The following is a 15,759-nucleotide window of genomic DNA, read 5'->3' as shown; positions in this document are numbered from 1 at the left end:
AAGAACCTAAACCATAGCGCACCTAATCCGCTGTAACTTTTGCCTTGCTTGCAAACAACTACCAAGTCATCACAGTATGCTGGGCTGATTGTGAAGTTTTGGAGCACAACTCGTGAAAAGACATTAAATCTTATCCGTATGCTTTATTTGCAGTCCCATTTGTTTGTCTGAAGGGTAAGTTCAGGTTTAAGAGGCACTGACAAACAACAGTTCAGAGCAAAAACTATCTTCTCACTCTACAGTTACCAAGATCAGTGTAAGTCTGACTTCCAGCACCAGCACAGCAGGAGAATGAGTTTATACTGACCAATAAGATCACTGAGCATATGCAGAAACACTGTATGCAGGTAATATCAGTATGGCTTCTGTAAAAACAAATCCACTTCACAAACTGCTACAGTTCTGTAACAATGTCAATAGACAAATGGATAAAGGGGATCTACTGGACACTAATATATTTGGATTTTCAAGAATTTTTGGACAAGGTTATGTATCAAATATTATTATAGAAGCTCCTATCCAACAGTATTGGATGAAAAGACACTTCATGGATAGGAAGCAAACACTATGGTTAAGAACCACTCTTCAAGATGGAGACAGGTAAGCAGTGGGGCACCTCCGGGTCCAGCTTTATTCCACTTCTTCACCAATAACCTGGAAAAAGGACAGAGAAGTGGCAGGGACATCTACTGCATGCAGGAGCTGGCACATAATTTCTCACAAAAAAGGTTAACATCCTCATTTTGCCACTATATAAAAACCATGGTAAACCCGCGTCTTTAAGTACCGCCCTCATCTCAGGGTATAGAACTGGCCAACTAAAAGGATGAAGAGAGAAGGAGTAACTACTGTATGAGGAAAGACTACAAGGCTGGAAGTCTTGATTTTGGAGGTAGGGTTGGGGGAATGCTATTAATATTTACAAAATCAAAGTGAGAAGATAAGATTGATACAAATCTCTTGTTCACCAGTATCCACAATGCTAACACTAGTAGACGCTAAGTGAAATTACACAGGGATCATTTTAAGAGAGAGAAAACAATGTTTATTCCATGTGCTAGATTCAGCTGACAAGCTTGATTTCCAATACACTGTTCACTGCAAGGGAAATATAAGAGTCCAGAGTCCTTGCTATGACGTAGATATGTCTCCTAACAAAGCTCTGAGACACAGACATTCAGCTATCTTCATTATGAAGTAACCAGTTGCCAAATTAGTTGAACTGTGTATCTAGATATACTATCTGTTTTCCCTGAAGGATGTAAAACCTAAGAGTTCAGCTACCCAGGAGCTTAATGCTGTCGCAGGAAAATCCAATAAAAATTAAAGCAAGTACCATTTCTGCTTTCTCAAGGCAAGAGGAGGGCAAAACAGTTTTTCTTCCCTCAGGCTAGAAGGCCATAGATCAAAACTACCTAAAAGCTATATAACTGTATTAGATTTACTCTGTGTTCCATTTTTACTTTGTAGTTAAAACACAGAGGTTCACAAATGGCTGGTGAGAACTGAATGCCAGAACTCTACCTATTTGCATTTGAAGTACATTGGGTTGAGCTTCTTCCTTTACGTGAACAACGTGGATCAACAAGAAGAGCAATGATTTCTCTTAAGTGTAACCATTTCAGGGACAGGGACATCCACTCTAACCAATATTTCTAGACTGAACAATAGTTATCCTCTATTTTTGCTGCCTAGCAGCTATTCTTCTAATGCAAAAAATACCTCTTGCACTCCATGCCAATGGATCAAGAAAAACAAATGGTTTTTCTGAAGGCTTTTTCCCAGCATACACTGCAGCAGCCTCTCACAGAGCTCCTCACAATTCTATACAGAGATGACCAATCTATAGGCAAATATAAAGTGAGATGTTACTAAACATATACAGTTCCTCATGACATCTAGTGTCAGTAGACTAGATTTTACCTGATAGGCTGCAGCAGATTTTACTCTCAGCACTTCTGGCTACTAAATTTAATTCAGTCAGATAGCCAGACCCACTTATCCACCCTACTTCTTCTATGAACCACTTCAAAATATCTAATAGCTCAAGGACCGCAACTTCCTTTATAATAGAGAAAAACTGTCTCCATTTTTCAGATGGAAAACTGATGCAGAGATTTTTTTTTCCAAACAATGCAGAAAGCGAGGAGTATAAAACACAATATTCGGTAACAGTCTTTTAAGTCTCCATTCAGCAGTTTAACCACCACATTCTCTTCCCTTTCTAAAATACGCTTGCCTCCTCTGACAAAAAAGGCACCCAAGGTTTCTGCTGGACAGGGACAAAATTAAGAGGGGCATCCACAAAAGCACAGTGCAAGAAACATGATCCTACTCTTTTCTCCAGTGTGAATTCAGCTTGTCAGGAGGTATAACACACAACAGCTCCTTGTCAAAAGACTGATTGTACATCACAGGTGAGACTTTTCATTTCTGCAGTTTCACAGACATAAATGAAAACATTCTTACATTTTTAACAAACCAGAGGCATTCTTCAACATATGTGATGCAGTGATGAGCTTTTTTAACTAAGCGTCTGATCAAGCAATTAAAGTAAATTTTGCTCAGGTACACACCCTGAACTAGAACATATGAAAAGACAGCAATAACAAACAATTAAAAGTGCTCTCTGGTACTTTATAGTTAGATATAAATAAACACAAAAAAATGTTAATAGACATACCAACAAGATATGCAACTTAGTTTTTATATTTTTCATTTGAAAAACTTGAAATAAGAACTAGCAAAACCACTTCATATATGAACAGTTCTAGCATATCAGACTAAAAGCCCACTTAGCTGAGCATCCTGTCTCCAAAAGGAGCCAATAATGGATGCCTTGAAATCAGTACCAGAGCAGGACAAGCACATAATGATACTTCCCAGAAACACTCTCCCAGCCTCCAGCAATTTTCAACTTATGTACCTTCTGAGCCACAAATTGTGATCTTGCACATAGTAGCCCCTGGCTGACATACCTGTTGTGAGTTTGCCTGGTTCCTTTTTGAATTTCTGTGTAATTTTAGCGTCCGCAACCTCCCACATCACGACTACACATTTAACGAAGAATCACCACCTTTGCTGTCAATTTGCCATCAGCTACTTTTGTTTGATGCCTTCTGATTTATTAAGCACAGAAAACATAATCTATTACCCACACTCTATCAACAAGTCTTCACATACGTACTAAGAACAAACAAAATTTCCCAAAACTGATGTACAAAATCAACCAGAAAAGACATATAAATAGAAAAAGAGAAATAAAGAATTTAAGAGGTTTTTAGGATGAAAGGGAAGGCCATAATTTTTCAAGTCTTGTTTATCAATAATTCTATGCCCACTGATGCTTTCTTATCATAACTTGCTCTGACAAATTCTGAAACTGGAACGACCACTTTTTTCCAGTACTTTAAGGACATCTTAGATTTGTTCACTATGGATAAGCAACCTTGAATCCCCTCGCAGAGGGTAAGAGTGTGCATGGCAGTTGCTGAAGAAGCTACCACACCTTCTCCCCATGCACATCTCTGCATTAGCACTTATGAAGCTACAATGTAACTTACCCAAACTGGACCAAAATATATCGTTTAATATATATGAGATTTAATATATTCTTAAGCATAGTTGTAAAGATATTTTTAAGATTTGAGTAGATAAAGCATATGATGAAATAAAAGTACCCTTCCTCTTAAACACTCCCTGCCATCTTCTGGGGATCAAGATGTCAGTCACGGCAGGCTTGCCTGATGTTTTTATTCAGATGGAGCACTGTTTGCCTAAATCATAGAGAAAACTGTTGTTTAGATCTAGGAAAGTAATCTTCCTAACATCTTCCGGTGGAGTCTTAGATCTCCAGAAAATAAAGACTGCATTAGTAGCTCATGGCTTATGCGTCATCTGGGGTTTAGCTGCAATACCTCTGGTAGAGAGCCAAGCTGTAACAATTTAACCAACAATTTAACAACTGTGTAACCGAGCCATCCATTATATTGGTTTTATAACAGAGATACATGAATATGTTGCCCCAGGGTCACATTTGGCATACACAACCAAAACACAAGAGAATATTTTTCTCTACTTCTTTTGGATTTTAAAATGTCTGGTTTATTTGATTTATTAGAACAAAGTACCTGAAAAAGACTACAACTTCAGCCCTCTATGTCCCTAAAACTCCATGTTATTTTTCAGATCAGTTTTGTAAGGGGTGTGGGTTGCCTGGCAGCACATCTACTGACAATAGAGCAAAGCGCTCATTAGCTAAAACTCGTTCAGCTACCTGTGTATGCATCACAAAAAGACTACAGGCAACCCGCATTGCTAAAAATGAAATGAAGCTCTGCAATGAACTAAAAAGAAGACAAAAGCACCTCTTCTGAGCAAGAGAAGGATGACTTAGGACAGCAGTGATCAAACTGGACAGGCGTTTTCCCACCTCAGTCGTCTTTGGAAAAGGCAGAAAGAGGAGGAAATTGGACGGTCACCAAGAGGCACTGAGGGGTCTCTTTCCCACATGCATAGCTATTTAGATCAGAGATGGTAAAAAAGTCTTTACGGTTATACTTATCCCACCACCCTCCCTCGGGGGGGAAAAAAAAAGCTTGTGAGGGTTGGCAGTGCCAATAGTTTGGTTTTGCTGACCTAGCCCAGGTGATCATACTGGCAACTTCAGGAGTGAAGAGTGCTGTTTACTGTGTTACCACAGCAGCTGCTATAAACTCTGCTGCCTTCAGAAGGCCGAATAGGTAAAGTATAAAAGCCACAGCTTTGTACTTTCCCTAAGCAGAACAGAGGCAAAAAACAAGTTAGCTGTAGATTAATCACAAATGACCATGGATAACAAGCTCCTTCCTGCTCAGAAAGCAACTACATAGTCTTTTTAAAGATGGAGCTGGGTAATAACCCAGGGCTTGAGAAAGAAACCTGTGGAGCATAATTGTGGGCTGAAATGGAAAGACAGTGGGGGAGAAGTATAGAAATGGTGTACTGGAAAACACATAGGTAAAAGCTGTCAAAAAAGAGGGAAAAAAAGAGCCCTTTCAGAGGGCAAGGGAAAGGTACGTATCTGCATTTGTTACATATTTTATATTGAGTTCCACTAAATACACACAAGAATCCTCTTGAGGATTCACAAAGACTTCCGAGATGAGGTTTTAAACATAAAAAGGTTTGGTATTACTTATTAGGCTATACAAAGTAAACTTTTAATATCATGATGGCCTCACACCTGTCAGACCCATGAAACAACTGCACCAGGCAGGGAAACACCCCTGATTCCATACATTTTACAACATCAAGTACATCCCCCAGGTACAACTCACCTGACCAAATATAAAGATCTGTTTTGGCTAATTCTATTTAGTTGCCTACATAGAAGTATTTAGTGTGATCTGAAACATCCAGGGGATCAGTGATATCTTTTGGGGATAAGTAGATGTGATGCAGGACTTAGGAAAATCATCCATGCCATCTGGACTGGTAGCAGAAGGCCAGCTGGGATACCCCAGAGCATCACATATGGACCACTAAAGGAAGCCCTCAAGATAGGACTAAGACACCTAAAGGGAGGTGTCAGCTATATAAGCTAGGTACCTAACATCCCTTTATATTCAACTGAGAACTGATCAGCCTAGTCAAACGAACCAAGAAAGCTAACCAGCCACTAGAACCATTTGCTCATGGCTCCACTGACATATCAGACAGATTTCCACTGACTGTAACAGGATATTAAACGCTGTGCATACATGTAGATGACTAAATTTAAGTGTCTTGAACCCCATCCATTCCTTCAAGAGTCAGTTGTCTAAGTCACTTCACTCGAAAACAGAGAAGCTCACAAACCTGTTTCTATAACAGGTTATTCCTCCTAACTATTTGCTTTACTCCATCAACTACAAAAGGAAGTTTCAAGACCTAGCTCAACATAAACATGGGTATGTGGTCAAATGAATCCTAACCCTTTCCTAATAAAGAAAGCTCTGCAAACAGAGAGAGTATTAAAAGAAGTGGATATAATATCCATGCAGTATTCATTAATATTTCAGGGAAAACCACAGTTTATTGTTTTGGTTGTGGAAGGCTTGTTCTTTAGTCTGAAACTAGGGTAAGAGTCCACGACCCTATGCTTCTCCAGAAATTATCTGACACAGAAACACATGGCCATTTGATGTGATCTATAGGAATGTTTTTGGCAACAGAAACAAACATGAAAGCAGAGAAATATCTTTCAAGGAAAAGCAATGCTGTGGAACTTGCTCCTCAAACAAGACTGATTTTCTTGCTGAAGAGAATATCATCTGATGTTAACATCCAGGACTTATATAAAATTTCATATAATCATACCCGAGGGACCATGACCATGAGGGAAATGTACATGCATTTAATTATGACCACCCATTAGCTCAATGGCTTTTATTGAATTGTTCACCACATGAAGTTACTGGCTTATTCTGCCCTCCTCTTTCCCAAGCATAGCTCCCTTCCTTTCTATGTTTTTCAAAGGTTTTCTTTAAAAGATATGGGGGAGATTTCATTTAGTTGCTGTGGGTTGGTTGGTTGGTTTTGTTTTTTTTTTTTGGCTTGAGCTAACTGCAAAACTTTTAACAGCTTCAACATTAACCATAAATATACCTCAAAACTGGGAAATTTATTTTGGAAATAAAAAACCCAGCCCCCGACCCCTCCAAAATTAGTAAGACACTGACCTTTACACATACCCAGATATTGTCATAGCTGTTAAAACATGTTTGCAATCTATTAACAGGCACAAAGGTACTTAGTCATCTTTTATTTCAGTGCAAGTTAGCTAACTAAGCCTTTTTTATGGATCTAGGCCCACAACCCTTCAATAACCATATTTAAACACTTACTTAAATTTAACAGGTAATTTCTATTCAGAAAGGTGCTTTCATATAAGTCACTTCTAAGGCAAATCATATAAGATTAGATCCAGATAGAGGTACATGTTGTTGAAGCTATCTTTAGAAGTTTTCCAGAAGCTAACTTTAAGCCTTCCAGAATTTTACACCTTGCCCTGAGTTATAATAGAACCAAAAATCAATGCCCAAGAAAGCTTTAATTCACATACTGTAGAGGCAGTGCCTCTTCCCTGGGCCTACCCGATACCCTCCCATTTACATATTCAAGGATTACACAGGTATTGTAAATCAACTGATCCCTTTCTTGGGTAGGAGTGGGTGCTGAGGCAGACCTCAAACAGTTGTCTTCCCAAGCTCTTTCCTTCCCGTCGCCATTTCCATCTCTATTCCTATCTTGCTATATCACCTCTGAGGCCAAAGCAAGCTTACACAAATTAAATCAGAGCAGTTGAGAAAACAAGAGGACACACCGCATCCTACATATTTGCACCTCCATGTCACTTTAACACATCCGGCTCACAGAATCGCCCCTCTGCACTTCACCTTTAAGGACAGACAGTGTGACAAGTCCGCATTTGGAAGAGAAAGGAACGTTTACAAAGTGGATTACATTCAAGAGCTTTCTCTTCTCATCCCCCAGGGACCTTCACAACAAGGAAAGAGAGGCTGTGCTGCAGGTCATGGAGTAGAAGGCACAGAAATGCTGTAGTTTGGGGTAGGGAGAGGAGAGGCAGAAAGGTTTGAAGTATATCACTGCAAAATGGATCAAGACCAATCTCTCAATAACAGAGGAGCAGCAGGACTAAACCAAACAGAACTGTGCTGTCTCTGCATCTCACCTATGTGTTGCAACACAACAGCATCGCGCATCTGTCTAGATGGAAATACCTTTCCTGAACAATAACGCTACACTGAGAACTTGTATTCAGATGAGGACAGTGGTAGTTTATCCAAGTCCTTTTGCAAGCGACCATTTTCCAGGATGTAGTCCCTAATAAGATACAGTCTTTTCTTTTCAAGGGTTATGGTCTTATTTTCTGCTACTTACAATATTTTTGAGGTAAGAATCTTTCCAAATGATCTAAAGCAGCCTGTATAATTGATCTGATCAAACCATTATTTAGTATTTCACTATATTGACCAGAATGCTTGTAGTAGAACTGCCATCTTGAAGATCGATAGATAGTCAATACACCAAGCTAAGCATAAAATCCTACACAATGTCACCATGAAGTATCACGGAATTTCTCTCCATTTATCAATTTTTTAAATATTAACAGTCTTTTTCTGTAGTGCAACTTTTTGGTACTGTTATGTGACCCACAGCAACCCAGACTGATCCTCTTGGGTATGCACACATCATTCTCAACAGAATTTTAACCGATGAAGGCAGCAGCAAAATCCCTACTCACTGTAGAAGAGCCAAGCTTCCACTCTACCATCATCCTCTATATGTACAGCTTTACAAACAGTGGAAGATACTGTCTTTCAGAGGAAAATAACGTTTATGCTGTTGACCACTGGTCAAGCAAAATCAGACCCAGAAATTTTACTGAATGATTTTAACAAACTTTGTGTTCAATATAACAGGCTTTTCATAGGCTTTGTTAAAGCTACACTGAAACTGTAACGTGTGACAAGCCAGCCCTCTATGCACAGCAGGCTGATGTTCAATGTTTCAACAAAAAGACTGTCAAATTAGATTATTTCTTGCTATTATATAATCATTATTGGTAGACATTATGCAGATGGAAGTCATTCAGATGTTTTAAAAAAACACACACATATGTTTTCTCTCAATTCTAGTACAAATTGCACCAACACAGTTTCACTGGCTTCAGTGCAATCAAGTCATGCAGGTATGAAAAACGACCAGAACCACTCCCCTGCCATTTTTCCCTGTCATCCTTACCACCATAAAAATACCAATATTTTGCGGGACAGAAATTGTGGGCTTACCAAATGCTGTGCTCCATCCAAGGAAACTCAGAATGACAAGATCATCGGCTTTGCTCCTAAATGTAACACACTACGGAACAGTCTAGACTTTTTCAGTCAAATTCCTTGGTAAATGTGAAAAATGGAGGGAGAGGGGCACTTTTAATCCTTTTCTACAGTGCTTCTAAAAGCAGCAAAAAAAGTCTTTTTTTTTCCAGTGATGTCACTGATAGTGTACCAAGACACAATGACAGCATTTAGTATCAAGAAACCCTACTACACTGTCCTGTGTTATATATCTCCTGCTTACACCATTAAATTTACACATTAACTTATTACTATTACACATACTGTTGTAACAGTTTTTTACTGCACCACTTGTGCAATCAGGATTCTGAGGACTAAAAAAAAAAAAAAAAGAAAAAAATCTGAAACTGTACTGAAAACAATATTTTGTTACAAGTTGAAGTTTAGCATGACTTACAAGATAGACCTGCTTACTCTCATCCTAAAAGTAAGATGAGCAAGACGATTCGATTCATAATTCTGTATCTTGAGTTTAAAGACAGAAAATACGCTATTTATACTAACCCTTCAAAAGGAGTACTGTATAAATATATTTTTAAATCTTTTCAATGCACAGACGAGTTCTTTTTATTTTCCTGTATGAGAGATAAGATGAAATCAACAATATAACATTTATATTGGCAAGGAAAAAAGGAGAAAAGGGATATTAAATATTTGATGACTGAAAGCAAATTAAAAAGAAAAGTAATATAAAGAATATTTTGTTATTGCTTAAGTATAGCTATTACTTTTGCTAGGGAGCAACACACAGGTTACTTCCTCGCATCTCTTCCATTTAATAAAAATATTTTAAAAGCAGTGTGCAGTGTAGATCTACCGCTCCTACCTTCCACAATGAGAACACCAAATTGCACGAGTGGGTTGCGCTGCACTGCCAAACAGGACAATATTGGAGTGCTACTTGATTACGAGCTACTTGTTTGAGCTTTTAAAACTGAAGCTTAAGGCAGTAATAGTGTGAGTACACTAAAGAATTTAGTATAAATATTTTTTACTCAAAACTAGGGCTTTAAAGTATTTAATAGTCTGCTTTTATGAATTCTTACCTTAATATTCACTTATGTCATGGTTATGTCATTGTTTGAAAAGACAGTGACGTTATAAATATTCACTGTGTAAGGCTTACTTTTTTAAAGTAAAACTCAATTTCCACAAGACTGCAGAAGTTAAAACACGCAAAGAAGATTAAGTGCACAGTTGGAACAGGGTTTCAGATAAGAATTAGTGCCTGTTTGAAAGAAAACAAAATAATAAAAAAAAATGCCAGCAATAACCTCAATTTCACAGAAGCTAGTGTCCCCTCCCTTCGGGGGTCATCACCTTCAGCGACGATCCCAAGCAAAACGAGCACCACAGCCGTTTTACTGCCCTAAACTTTGCACGTCGCCGGGAGGCCGAGCACTTACAGCCCGGTTTTGGACCCGGCCACCCCTCTCTCACGGCGGCTGTCACCCAGGAGACTGACACGGGCTGGATCAGCCCGCCCGGTCCCCAGGCGGGTCCGGGATGCGCCGCCCGAGGGAGAGCTGAGGGAGGTCTGCCACTGCCGGGGTGGGGGTTCTGCTCGGCTTTTGGGGATATTTTAAATCGGGGAGCCAGACTAGGAGAGCGGAGGCGTCCCCTCACACCGGGCGGGAGGGAAAGGACGCTGCCCCGGCGCCCAAAGCGCCACACGGGAGGAAGGCAGGCAGGCAGGCAGGAGAACGCAAGACCCCCGCGAAGGGTTAAAGATCAGCATTTCCCTCCCGCCCCGGTCTGACAGGTCCCACCGCCGCTGTCACCACCTCAGCCCGCCCGAAGAGACGAGGAGCAGCCGCCCCCCGCCGTGGCAAGCGGCGGGAAAAGCGGGGTGGGTGTGAGAGAGGCGAGAGCGGGGAGCGGAGCCTCGTTCCGTGTCCCCTCACCGGCGCCGCACGCCGACCCCGAAGGAACAATGGGGGAAGAGAACCCGCCGCCCCCCGTTGTGGGGGTGAGGGAGGCAGGCGGGGAGGGAGACCCCGCGCTCCTCTCTCTTCTCCCCCGGGGCGGGACGGGGCTCGGCTGCGGCGGGTCCCGCCGCAGCCGAGCCCCGTCCCGCCCCGGGGGAGAAGGAGGGCGGAGGGACGGAGCGGGGGAGGCAGGTCACCAAGCGCCGCTTCGTCCCATCTCCACAGGGAACCCTCCTCGCCCGGACTGGGTCGAGCCCCCCTCTCCCGCCAAGCTGGTTACCGCTGCCGTGGCCGCTGAGTCCTCCCGTTCTCCGGAGCCCGGCTCGCCGCTTGCACCCTCCGTCGCCATCTTCCCGCTGTAACGGCTCCGGCGCGGAGAGCGGCGCGGAGCCGAGTGGCGGCAGCCGCCGCCGCCGCCGCCGCCAGGCGCTTAACCCCTTCCCCGCCGGCAGCGAGCCCACCGGCAGCGGGGGCGCTTAACCCCTCCGGCGCCGCGCTAGGCGGGGCTGCCCAAGCCGAGCCGCCCCTTTCGCCGGCCCAGGCGAGCGACTCCCGCCGGCGGGCGCTCGGCTTTCCCCACCCACCCCGTCCCCGTCCGCCATAAGGCGGCCCAGAGCCAGGCGGAGGAGGGGGAGCGGGACCCCGCAGCGGGCTGCCGGCGCGCAATGGTGGCTGAGGGGAGTGCCCCCACCACCGCCCTGCCCGCGCCCCACGCAGGCACCGCTCTCCTCCCTTCCCTCCCCCGCGGCTTGGGAGCAGGAGAATGGAAGGAAAGGTTGTGGATGGGGAGAAAAAAAAAGGTTTTTTTGCAGTGGGCTTGGCTCACCTGATCGGCAAGATCCGTAAACCAGCTGAAACCTTTGAGGGAAGGGCATCTCTTTGCTTCTTTCCTTCTGGGGGTGCTGACAGAGGGTGCCACCTCTCTCTCCCCATCCCCGTGGAGGGCTGGGGGAGGACATTTCTGCCACCAGCCCTTGCCTCTGGCTTATTTTCAAGGCAGGGTGGCTTCAGAGCCTGTGTGAGGATGGACCTTTACCCAGGCCCAGTGTGTCAGGCCCAGCATGTCAGTGCCTCTCAGCCCCAGCCCTGGAGCCCACCCTGGCCTCGGGCTGGTTCCAGGCCGGTACCGCAGCCGGAGCCTGTTCTAGCTCCTCCAGATGAAGGTTTGGGCTCTTGAGCTGAACCCACTACCACACAGGCTAAATGTCTCCTCCCAGGAGCACCTGTCCGTCTGTGCCGCACTGTCTGCCTCCAGGGGATGGGTCTTCCCACTGCTTTCCCCCTGCAATGGGAACCTACCTGGTGAGCTAGACACTGAAGCCAAATCCAAATGTACCCTCCTCTAGAACCAACTTACATCTATTTTAAGCTGAATTTGCAACTGTTTACTCTGCAGCCACACACAACTTCCACTAACACCAGGCTCCTCGGAGCCTTGCCAGTCTCATGCCAGGTTCATGTTAAACTCCCTTGGCATCATGACCAGGCAGAAACGGGCCAATGCCTTGCCTTGATCAAAGACAGCAAATGTTCTTGTAAGCATGCTGTACCTAGGGATGTAAGTAAAAACATGCATGAACTTTTCCCCCCTTTACTGGAAGGGTAACCGAGGACGGGAGATTAGTAGAATAAACTGTAACTGTAATGTAAATGTACACTAAACAAAGGGAGCAGAAGGCAGTGTGTAGGATCCGTTACAGGGCACATAAAATCCAGTCAAACAGATGCTTTCTGGGTTTAGGGTTTGTTTTAATTTTTCCTTAAAAATCACCCAGCTCTCCTACTACTCATGCTTTATACTTTTTATAACTATACTGAGTGCTTGCATCCTTTCCACTGACGAAGCTGAGAAACTCCATTGATGACACAGAGCCTAAAACAACTTGTTTTTCTAAGTTTCCAGAATTCTAATACCATTTTATTGGTTTTAGGATATATTGTTGTTTGCTTGCTTTATTGGCAGCAAATTACCATACTTTACTCCTAATTATTATTTATATAAATTTTGAAGAGTATGTGGTGCTTTGCCATCGAGAAACTCAATGAAAAGTCATTTGTTTCCAATAGACTCTGTCATACTTACTCCTCTCTAAAACAGTTTTAAACACTGAAGTTTTTTAACTGGTTTGAGAATATCTTTTCTCTTATTGATTCCTGTCTGCTGTTACCATTGCAAGTATTTCCCTGTTGTGTTAGAATCGTCTGCTGACCATCACAGTTATTTATGTGTCTTTCTAACTGAGTTGGTACAAAGCATGCGCACAACATACGGTGTAAGTACTGTTTTTTTTAACTCCATCCCCATCATAGCAATGATGTAGCAAAGGTTGCACCATTTATCTCTTGCTCTGCTGAGATCATAAACTCTAGTTTAGTTGATATTTTATCCATTACCAAGTGTACATCTGTCAAAATAAAAATGAATATTAGATTAGTCATAGCTTTCCATCTCAGACTTGAGAACCGATCTTTTTTTCCTCATCTGAAGATAAATATAGAATGATTTCTGAGAGAGATGGGGGTGCTCAGATCTCAGCCAGCAAAAAATTGATAGGATAGGTGGTGGACCAGCAACACTTCAGTTAAAAGCCCACCCCCCGACAACTAATACCAAGCACATCATCCAAGCATTGGAAGCAGTTTGACCTGCTGTTGTGGTCAAAAAGATGACAGGCACGGTGTTGGAGAAGGAATGCTCTATATTCCTTTTTTATGCCATGAAATGAATTGTCACAACATTTTGAAAATATTACCAATTGTTGTAATTGTATGAGGCTATGCTGCATGTTTGTGTTTCTTCACTCTTTCCCCTAATGACAGTAACAAGGCTTACTGTTGGCATGAGAGCACTAAAATCTGTATTAGATATTACCAGTTGCTACTGGGAGTAGATTCTCATGCTGCATAGCAATTGTTGCTGCATCGTCAGTGATGGTGGTAGGGCTCAAATGTCTTTGAGGTTTTGCTGCATGAAGAAGACATTTGGACTTGGAATCATCTTCAAAGTAGGAAATGGTTTTTTTCCTGTTTGTTAGTACTGCATCACTGGACAAGGTCCTATTCTCTGGTTACTCTGTTTATGCTATTGATGTCCTTCTCAGAACTGGTTTTAAACCCTCAGTAATAAAGCATCTACACACATAATAAATTAGTTCAGAGAGAGAGACACATGCGACTTTGTGACTGCTCCAATAGTGCACAGTCATTGCTATCCCTGTATTACACAGGGTAAAACACCTCTTTAATGCATGGCTAAGCCGGAGGCCTTCTAGGAGAAGAAATTGCCTGTGCTTTTACAGATAATTTTATCACTACAGTAAGACAAAGGAGTTGCTTTTCTCTGAGGAAGGTGCTCACTGTTTTACTACTAGCACGTAGCTGGCAAACAGAATGCAATTAACTTTTTCTGTTGTTCCAGTTTTATTTGGCTTGAGTGACATAAAGGAAAGGCCAAGCCTAGGAGCAGGCCTTACAACTGAGCTTTAAATATATTTCTTTCCTATGATTAGAGAGCTGGCACGCAGTGATGGAATGTCCACACCTTACAGGATGCAGCTGCTGGACTAAATGGTGCTCATTCCCTCCATTAGCACACAACTGCTGTGATAGAAAATGCATGCCCTGGCTTTACATTGGCAGGGAGGCAGACTGCTATGTATCTAAATCATACAGTGTATTGAGGCTTTACCGCCTTGTATGAAACAGAAAAACATAAAATGGTATTTTATTCACCCTTTCATACAAAATAAGCCTGTGTCTGAATTTAAAGCAAACAGTAGACTCTGAAGTCCCAAAATAAATTTTTACAGAATATTTGATATATGAGAAAAAGTAATTAATCATTGTATGATCACAATCTTTTCAAAGGTCACCCTAGTGCTAACTTAAGGCATTTCTGCCATCAACCTCATCTAGGACTCATCAAGCCATGCCAAGCAACATGATTCAAATAGTGCACTGATTACTTCTTCAGGAAACTTTGGTCCTGGGGACTGGCACTCTGATAACAGAACCATTAGCTTGGGTTTTGTGAAGAAGGGGTTGCTTTCTCTGGAAGATGGCACACCACTGTCTGGGGGAAATTCAGTAGAAAAAGAATCAATATTCTAGAAGGCATGCTGGCTGTTTCTGGAGATGTTAAACTAGCATCAAAAAGAAAGGTGAAAAGGAGATAAAAATCAAACTGTTGAGAACAAAATGGAATCTCCAGTAGGCATCAACACAACAGACACTTTAATTGACTATGCACAAGGAGCATAGCTAATAAATAAGTAGTGTTAGAATTGTTGATTTATGTGCATAAATTCAACAGTGCTGCATATTACTATAAGCTAGTGATGTAATTCACATGATTCGAATGTTGAAAACTGGCTATAATCTGCTTAGAAAGGCACAAATGGACAAACAGAGGGGAAAAACACTGTCAAAATAGAGCGTTCTGTGTGTCAGTATTACTGACATCTCAGGAAAGGTTATTTGAATGTTATAAATTGTGTTTTAATGTTTAAAACATAAAACGAAGTATTAGATAGTGCCTACTGCAAGCCTCATGTTGTACTAAAGAACAAAATTACAAGATCCTTTAGTATCTATTGCATAGAAAGAGAAAACTCTGAGGCTTCATCTTGAATGACATCATTCTGCCAATACTGTAACATCCTGAAAATGTCTAAAAATTACAGGTGACAATTCAAAAAGGTAACCTTGAGCAGGAGGTTTCTAAATAAGACCTCATTTATACACATGAAGAGGGAAAGCTAGCTCCAACTAGAATCTAAAATTTGGGCATTTGCTATGCCTAACTTTTGGAAATCTGAGCCTAGAATGGAATCCAGAAGCTAAAAATGGGTACAGCCTATGAATTTGAAACATTTATTTTAGAGAGGTCTTGCAGTCTGTGTTATGCAAAAAGAAAAGATCACACACTGATC

At 42.0% G+C, this 15,759-nt stretch overlaps 1 protein-coding gene across 2 annotated transcripts in view; it reads right to left on the bottom strand.

Moving 5' to 3' along the window:
• CTTNBP2 (cortactin binding protein 2) overlaps positions 1-11,384 on the bottom strand; it is an 88,213-nt gene extending 76,829 nt beyond the window's left edge. For both annotated transcript variants that reach the window (XM_064446794.1, XM_064446803.1), the window contains exon 1: positions 11,109-11,384. In XM_064446794.1, the coding sequence (XP_064302864.1) occupies positions 11,109-11,177 (69 nt within the window). In that variant the 5' untranslated portion in view covers positions 11,178-11,384. The remainder of the gene's footprint in view (positions 1-11,108) is intronic.
• Positions 11,385-15,759: the final 4,375 nt, after the last annotated feature.

The sequence above is a fragment of the Phalacrocorax carbo genome, chromosome 1, assembly GCF_963921805.1.
Source record: "Phalacrocorax carbo chromosome 1, bPhaCar2.1, whole genome shotgun sequence".
In the NCBI taxonomy this organism is placed as follows: Eukaryota; Metazoa; Chordata; class Aves; order Suliformes; family Phalacrocoracidae; genus Phalacrocorax; species Phalacrocorax carbo.
Note: the sequence above shows the minus strand (reverse complement) of the source record. Positions and strands in the feature narration are given on the sequence as shown.